At 39.2% G+C, this 9,477-nt stretch overlaps 1 protein-coding gene across 1 annotated transcript in view; it reads right to left on the minus strand.

Moving 5' to 3' along the window:
- Nucleotides 1–649: 649 nt before the first annotated feature.
- Nucleotides 650–9,477, minus strand: part of LOC104079124 (tyrosine-protein kinase Fer-like) — a gene marked incomplete at both ends in the record, with an annotated part of 21,328 nt that continues 12,500 nt past the window's right edge. The window contains one exon of the mRNA XM_009581035.1: nt 650–773. Within this exon, the coding sequence (XP_009579330.1) occupies nt 650–773 (124 nt within the window). The remainder of the gene's footprint in view (nt 774–9,477) is intronic.

Consider the following 9,477-nt stretch of genomic DNA (forward strand, 5'->3'; position numbering starts at 1 on the left):
TGATATTGTGAGAGAAAAATAGCCGGAAATTAAGCACTTCTCTTTGATACACACTGAGTGTAAGCAGCTCCATGGCAGAGCCAAACTGGAGAAGAAACAACAAAAAGGAATGGTACGAACAGAAATAAGGTGCCCCGAGAGCATAGTGCCTGATAATCTTCTGCATTTTAGAGAAAGCAGTCCAGGCAATTAATATTTTAATATACAGAACTCTAGTTTTTCTCCCTTTATTATCTGAGAAACCTGTGAATTTTTCTGAAACATGCTTCAAACGTAACTTAACTTCCTTGTTGGCCGTGTAAGTATCAGTACATTTGAGACAGGATATAAGCCTCACAGATGCTTTTTGCCATGATTGTCACCATATGAATTATGCTCCTTATAATGCAAATTATTATGGTGAAAAATCATTATTAACTTACATTAATAGCAACAAACTATACAGATCAAATAATGTAGCACTTATTTTTACCCAAATGAAATGAATAGTTTTGAATTAGGCAAGCAATAATGACCTTTCAGAAAAAGTGTCGTCTTTTTTTTTAAATTGTAGGGATCACTCCTGTTGATAGTAAGCACCATATACATTTAAACAGCTAGCATTTCCAATGATCAAAATTACAATAGTGAGAAAAAATATCTTCCTTACCTATGTATACAATTTTTAGATTCGAGATATGCCATACCAGAAGCAGCATCTAATGAAAATTTCACCAACTGTTTGGTTTTTAGTTCATCCTTCTTTTTTCTTAAAAAGGACAGGAAATCACCTCCTAGAAAAACAGACAGATGGACAGTGAGACACAACAGATAGGATACTCACATTAGGAATGCGAGACCAAACAAAATACAGCTATTAGCTATTCTCCTCAACCCATCAGTTTGAGGTTAGCCTAAGAAAAAGGAAGGAACTCACCCTTCAAAATGCAGTTTCCCTAACTTCCCTTAAATACTGGGTGCTTAAAAGTGAAAACTGCACAGCATGTGTACATTAAATACAGACTTACAAGAAAATTATTGACAAAAACAATTGATAATTTGTGATAGATATACTTCTCTAATCACAGAATGGTTGCTGTATGTGTTTATAAAAATTGTGAACAAAGAGGTTAGTTCCTATTAGTTACATGAAAGTAATTGATTTTTAATTGATCATTTGCAGTGGTGTTTCTCAAATTCTACACCGATGTTTTTGGAGGGTAACAATGTGTTTTACCTCTTGGGCAATGTTAACTGCATATTTGACACTGGCAATTGAAGGCCAACAACTATTACTGTGACTTCACAGTCTTCTGCCTTGGAGGAACAAAGTTGCTGTCCTCTTGTATGAGGAAAAGAAGGGGTCAGCATGGAGGATTTCCAAAAGGGAATTTGTGTTTGCAAAAAAGGTTTCTGGAAAACTGATTTAGGACATAGATAAGCAGGGGAGACATTATACAACACTGCAATACTATGTTCTGACTGACACAACTGTATTAAAGATTTTTTCTAAAATATATTTTATTGTTCCAGGCAAAACCAAAAAATCATAGTGGCGCCTTCCACATCACACTGTTTATTTGCTAGTGTGTAGCCAGGCATTGCTCCAGTCTTTGGTTTTTTTCATTTTGCACTGAATTGACCACAGCGATTCTCTTGCACGTGATGCACTGTTACACTATTTTATATACTGCCTTTCTTAGCAATGTGAAAAGACACTATATATTAAAAGTTTCATATGGGATTTTCTTAGGAGGCCATTTCTACTTCTATTTCATACTGTAAGAAATAAAATAAGAGAATATTAAAGAAAAAAGTCTGCTGTTATGAAGAGTAACTGTAATGCCCTTCAAATATTGCGCTGGAGTAATTGTAAAAAGGATTAGCACCTTAACTGCCAACTGCTTTGTTTATTCATTTTGCCTGGGACCAGGTTTCTTTTAGTGCAAACAATCTGGATGTGATGGCTTTATAAACTGTCCCTTAATGCAAACTCCCAGAAAATAAATACCTGATAAACTATAGATAAACCACACTGTTTCCATTTTGCTTGATTCCTTTTTTTGTAAACACAGTAATACTACCGGAAAGCCAGAAAACACTCTATTTTCACAGAATCATATAATAGTCGAGGTGGGCAGGGACCTCTGGAGGTCATCTGATCCAACCCCCTGCTCAAGCAGGGCCATCTAGAGCTGGGTGCCCAGGACCATTGTCCAGATGGCTTTTGAGTATCTCCAAGGATGGAGACTCCACCACCTCTCTGGACAACCTGTGCCAGTGCTTGGTCACCCTCACAGTGAAAAGAGCGTTTCCTGATGTTCAGAGGGAACCTCCTGTGTTTCAGTCTGTGCCCATTGCCTCTGGTCCTGTCACTGGGCACCACTGAAAAGAGCCTGGCTCCCTCTTCTTTGCACCCTCCTTTCAGGCATTTATATGCATTGATAAGATCCCCTGAGCCTTCTCTTCTCCAGGCTGAACAGTCCCATCTCTCAGCTTTTCCTCATAGGAGAGATACTCCACTCCCTTCATCACCTTTGTGGCCCTTTGCGGGACTTTCTCCAGTGTGTCCATGTCTCTCTTGTACTGGGGAGACCAGCACTGGACACAGTATTCCAGGTGTGGCCTCACCAGTGCTGAGTAGAGGGGAAGGATCACCTCCCTCGTCTTGCTGGCAACACTCCTCCTAACGCAGCCCAGGATACCATTCACCTTCTTTGCAGCAAGAACACATTGCTGGCTCTCATTCTTGGCATCCATGAGGAAACCCAGGGTCTTTTCTGCCAAGCTGCTTTCCAGCTGGGCAGCCCCCAGCATGTACTGATGCCTGGGGTTGTTTCTCCCCAGGTGTGGGCCTTTGCACTTCCCCTTGTTGAACTGCATGAGGTTCCTTACGGCCCATTTCTCCAGCCTGTCCAGGTCCCTCTGGATGGCAGCACGACCCTCTGGTGTATCAGCCCCTCCTCCCAGTTTGGTGTCACCAGCAAATTTGCTGAGAGTGCACTCTGCCCCATCATCCAGATCATTAATGAAGATGTGAAACTGTATTGGACCCCTGGGTACACTGCTAGTTACTGACCCCCAATTTTCTTAATACTCTGATTCCAATTGAACAGATGAATAGAATTATCTGATATATTCTTTCTTCAGTGACAAATTTGTGGCAATTTTTAAAAAGCAGTGCATGTAACAGCAAAACACAGTCTATATACGGTCTATTTTCAATTTGTAAGAGTAACAAAGGGTTCGTACAAACCACATAATCCAAACCCATGGATCATCTAGGTATTTGACATTAGACTGCCAGAACACGTTTTTAAAGTGCAAGGATGAAAGCAAACGTGAATGATCTTTTTTACTCAAACACAGCGAATGCTCTCATGTTGGGCCAACCAGCACCCCTCACGTGAGCAAGCAAATATTGCATCCTAAGTACACCAACAGTGCTGCTGGCACGCACGGAGCCCACAATGCCCTTTACTCCCAGGCTGGGTAACACAAAGATGGAAAATCAAGAGCTGACTGGATGCCCTTGACTCTAAAGCCAATTTGAAATACCTTCTGTTTTACAAAAGTTACACACATTACATCTCCAAAGTCCGATAGGGTGAATCTTGGAATACCAAATTTTAAATTCTAATGAAATCTTAAAAGAACAGAATGCTATTGCAAACTGGAGTGGGTAATGATCACCTTTCTTTAATCTGAGAAGTTACTGACATAGTCTGGTAACTGGCAAAAGGTAGGTACAGCCAGAGAGAAGGAAGATAAACACTCCATTGAAACGTGTGTCATTTCTCACCCAGGTAAACAGAATTATTCTGGTTACAGCAGACAGTTAGCAATAATTTTTAAGAAATTCCCCCCTCCAACATATACAAGCTCTTCTGTTTTCTTGTATCTGTCCTTGCACAGAGATGACAAAAATGTCATTTAAATACTCTGTTCAATATTTATTTGAAAGCATTGTTAGTTGCAGACAAAATAAGAGAGCAAAGTGATACACATCTCATTCTGTACAGGATATGTCATTTTAGGTTAAATCTGATTATCCTCATCATTGTGATACCAACAGAGGCTTAAGAGTCTGTCCTTTAACTAACAGAATTACTCTCACTAGTAAATTCTGACTTTTACTGTCTACTGTGGCCAATGTTCCAGCTCTATTCATCTTCACAGAAAAGCATCCACACGAATACCTTCAAAGCTGAGTTAAGAGGATTTCACTAGAAACCCTTTAGTGTAGAACTGTAGCTACGTAATATCTTTATGTGCTTCTTAAAACAAGTTTAAATATAAAAAGCCCTAATTCACTATTTGCAGCACATGGTGTCAGAGCATTATCTCCAGTATAACAGCTGTTGATAAAAATGAAATAAACAGACCAATGAGACTACGAAACAACTGAAACAAAACTAGATGACTACATAATAGTAAGTAATGCTTTCTCTTGTATGTGGAATTTTCATTGTATTCTACACAGCTACTTGTTATTCCACTTAATGGCACACAACTCTACCAGGAAATGAGGTCTGTTCCAACCGCTGTAAGTACTACAGAAATAATTAGACCATTATTGTATTATCACCAAGCAGAAATCGACTGCCTGTTTTGGGTTTACAGGAGGATAAATAACAGTACTGGAGTGTCTGTCTAATACAATAGAATTATTTTACTAAGTAGATGACAAAATATAGTGCGTAAGCAGAAGCTTGATGAGAGCAGCCTGCTATAACTGGATTCCTAAAAACAGCCCTTCATGTATTTCACTGTGAATGTGAACTATTTCTCATTATATGCAGAAATTTTAAGAGAGTGAAAATACCACATATCAGCATCTCCCAGTGTTGGCCATAGTTTATAGCATAAACTTTATGCTATATGTTAAGTAGTATTTTATGGCAATATAACAGTTCACTTAATGGTGCACAGAAAAGTAAGCTAATGTTTTGTAAGAGAAAAAAAACTATCTGTGATCTATGAGAAGAAATCAAAATACAAAAAACAGCAATGAAATATGTTAAATCCGTTTACAAAATATCTCATTATACAAAATATTTAATTAACTCTATCCCAGCCGAAACCAGGACATTATGGCAATCTCTAATAGCATTTATAGTCAACTATGAGTACATAATACAGTGTTCTCCTAAGCTGGTGCCAAAAATGGTACCTACCTACCTGTTCTGGGCACTCTTGGCATTATTCTGATAGGCAGTATTGATATTGAACATAACTAAAATATAGTTTTGAAATTATGGTGGGAAATAGCCCACTAATTGACATCTAAATATATAAACATACATTATTTATATATTTCTATACAGTATCACACAATTTTAATAATGTTATAAATAATAATTATACAAATATTAATAAATGTGTTCACATATTAGCAAATATTAAGAATGGTATGGAACTATATATATTTTTATTTACATAGAAGCTCTAATAAAGTGGGAGAATTTCCTTTATTAAACAGCCTTATTAAGTAGCAGTTTGTTTAAAGAGTCCACTTAATTCTTCTGACAGTTATACACACATTAATCATGCAGACGCAGCCTGCTTCAGGCCATACCACTTAATGGTCATCTAACACAGAGGAGCTCCATGATTCAATATTCATAATTGCTTTATAAGCTATTACAATATTATTGAAATGACCTTTATCTGCACCTGTAAGTATTTATAAATTTGAGGATTCATATGGTCAGTCTTTTGACTAACGTAAGAAATTTAGAGTTTCTTTATCGCCCAGTATCTTCATTCCATATATATTATCAATAAAACAAACCCAAACACAGCCATTTAAAACTATGAATTTAAAATAGTAAACATGCATCTGTAACAATTCTAGAAGATAGTTTTTTAAGAACGTAAGCAGCTATTTGACAAACTATTAAAAATGTAAGGGTTTAGAAATGCTGAAGCACTCATTTTTCTTAAAATAATGTGCCCTCACTTTTCAACTAATGGATCATTTTTGTATAACGCAGTGCTTTCACTTTTTTTTTTAAATTTTACATAAGTAGTAACAGAAACTGTAAATAAACCCAAGGTTTTTCAACTGCCTACAGAGTACTATTGTGAGTACTACAGTTAAAACTTCATTTTTCCCGTTAAGCAATGCAAATAGAAGTTGCTATAATCATGCAAAGTTTTGCCATAGTAATATTAATAATGGTAGTGATAAAGTACGAGTGGAAATGCATGTATGTGAAAACAAAAGATGAAAGAAAAAACAAGAGTTAAAAGAACAGCGTGCATTGTGAGCCAAGGACATGATTTGCAGCAACAAATAGGTAAACACAGAGAAGATGTTGCTTGCGCCAGGACTGCGAAGTGGATGACTTTTTAGCAGCAGAACTGTGATGAGACCACAACGGAGATGACTCACTAGCCCAAAATAACTACAATACAATAAAATGAAGATAAGAAGAAGGTTACAATACATTATATGTGCCATTTCACTTCCTTTTAATGGGATGACAGACTACAGACATACAGTATTCAAAATGAGGAAAATACTGACAATGGTCAGCAATCTTGCCTTAGATTTAAGGTGGATCAAATAAGCTAGAGTGTGAAGCCAGTGATCCTACCATGTTAACTACTTATTCCCAAATGGCATAAAAGCCTGTCCAAACCCAAATCTGTCATCATCCGTCAAGAAGAAACCAGAAATCATAGCGAGACATCGACAGCCAGCATCCCTTGTCTTCTCTGCTGCACAAAATAATCCTGCCCAAACTACTTCGACTCTATGTTTTGGTATTGTGGCGATGAGGATATAGAACTATGAGTGGGTAGATACAACCTACTTCAGAAATTAACTAAAAGGAAAATCATCTTCCCTCAGGAAGTCTTCCATTCAGTTTTGTTTCATTAATTCCTGTAACTGGATTATGCTTCAAAACCAATAATCACTAGCCTTGTAAGGGATTCCAGATTAGAAAGTAGTGATAGCCCATGTGAAACAGAATACACATGAAGAACAGTGTTTTTTTAATCTAAAGAAAAACAATGAACATTTTTAAAATGCAGACACATTAAATAATAAATATTTTTCCTTAAAAGTTGTTCTAGGTAAAGCAAAAATAGTAATATGAAGGAATACCAACAACCAAAACTAAAGAAGTAGGATGCATACAGAAGTTCTGGCAGCTACCAAAACACTTTGCTGATTTTTTATGTTTGCTTGGTTTTATTCAGTTTTCAAACAGATTTTCTAGTTTCATCTACTTGCTGATTTGTTTTTGTACAATTTTGATACAAAATATAGCATCATCAAAGCCTAAAATATTTGAAAAGATAAAAATCAAACTCTAGTCTCAAATGTTACAATAAAAGAAGTGTGTACAGTGGGGCTTTGGTCTTGTTTTATCAAATAGAGAAGCTCTGAGCCGAAAAGAATTTTTAATCACCACCACCCACGCCCCAACAAAGGAATCTGACTGTTCCCCCTCTTCGCTTAATATCCTCACAGCTGGATACCATGCAGCAAATAGGAAGGCAGAGGCACATGTGAATGTACAAGACTAAGAAGAGGGGAAGGGAGGAAGACGAAATGGGGTTTGTATGTGTCCATGTGCATGTGTACTACAAGACAGCCTGGGGGGGGAGGATGAAGTTGGGCATACATGGAGAGAAGGAATCCACAGGGGGGTGTCTGGTTCATAGGGTGACACGCCCAACAAGAGAGAAGGTGGCAGAGGCAGAAGCACGGCAGGTTGCAGAGAAGTAGAGACAAAGAAAAATGGAAGCTGGAAGCTTAGCTGAGTACCAGAGGAAAGGATAAAGTAAGAGAGAGAAAAAAACTAGAGAAACAGACAGGGGTTATATTTGTGTGAAGAGAAACTTTGGGGTAGACAGAGGGTGGCTTTAGCAACAGCTGGGTATTGAGCCAGATAACTTATTTGACTAAAGCCTATCTTCCAGAGGAAAAAAGAAGAATTGAATAGAAAATAAAGCCAGACAGTCACTATCACTGTTAAAAATCTTCATGTCACCTCTAATTTGAATTTGTCTAGAATTTGACTGACCTTTTTTTTTTTCTTGCATTGATTTTTGACAGCGTGCAGTACAGATTCAGGATGTGACTGCAAGGTAGGACACAGATCTGAAATTTGCTGGCAGAAGTCAGCTACTGAGGATGCACAATACAACCAATGGGTCAGATCATGCAAAACTTCATTAAAGTTTTCATAGAATCATAGAATCATAGAATGGTTTGGGTTGGAAGGGACCTTAAAGATCATCTAGTTCCAAGCCCCCTGCCATGGTCAGCAACCTTCCAATAGACCAGATTGCTCAAAGCCCCATTCAACCTGGCCTTGAATACTTCCAGGGAGGGGGCATCCACAACTTCTCTTGGCAACCTGTTCCAGTGCCTCACCACCCTCACAGTGAAGAATTTCTTCCTTATATCTAATCTAAATCTACCGTCTTTCAGTTTAAAGCCATTACCGCTTGTCCTATCACTACAGGCCGTTGTAAAAAGTCCCTCTCCAGCTTTCTTTTAGGTCCCCTTCAGGTACTGGAAGGCTGCTGTAAGATCTCCCTGAAGCCTTCTCTTCTCCAGGCTGAACAACCTCAACTCTCTCAACCTGTCTTCGTAGGAGGGGTGCTCCAGCCCCCTGATCATCTTCACGGCCCTCCTCTGGACTCACTCCAACAAGTCCATGTCCTTCTTATGTTGGGGGCCCCAGAACAGAACGCAGTACTCCAAGTGGGAGCAGAGTAAAGGGGAAGAATCACTTCCCTCGACCTGCTGGCCACACTTCTTTTGATGCAACCCAGGATACGGTTGGCACTCTGCGCTGAAAGCACACATTGCCATGTCATGTTGAGCTTCTCAACAACCAACACCCTCAAGTCCTTCTCCTCAGGGCTGCTCTCAACCCATTCTCCACCCAGCCTGTATTTGTGCTTGGGATTGCACCCACCCTTGTGCAGGATCTTGCACTTGGCCTTTTGAACTTCATGAGGTTCGCACAGGCCCACCTCTCAAGCCTGTCAAGGTCCCTCTGGATGGCATCCCTTCCCTCCAGCATGTCGACTGCACCACACAGCTTGGTGTCGCCAGCAGCCTTGCTGAGGGTGCACTCAATCCCACTGTCCATGTCCCGGACAAAGATGTTAAACAGCACCGGTCCCAATACCAACCCCTGAGGAATGCCACTCATCACTGATCTCCACTTGGACATTGAGCCATTGACCACAACTCTTTGAGTGTGACCATCCAGCCAATTCCTTATCCACCGAGTGGTCCACCCGTCAAATCCATGTCTCTCCAATTTAGAGACAAGGATGTTGCGCGGGACAGTGTCAAATGCTTTGCACAAGTCCAGGTAGATGATGTCAGTTGCTCTTCCCTTATTGCATTGTAGAAGGCCACCAAATTTGTCAAGCACGATTTGCCCTTAGTGAAGCCATGTTGGCTGTCACCAATCACCTCCTTATTTTCCATGTGCCTTAGCATAGCTTCCAGGAGGACCT

This window comes from Fulmarus glacialis, unplaced genomic scaffold (genome assembly GCF_000690835.1).
Source record: "Fulmarus glacialis isolate BGI_N327 unplaced genomic scaffold, ASM69083v1 scaffold4997, whole genome shotgun sequence".
Lineage (NCBI taxonomy): Eukaryota > Metazoa > Chordata > Aves > Procellariiformes > Procellariidae > Fulmarus > Fulmarus glacialis.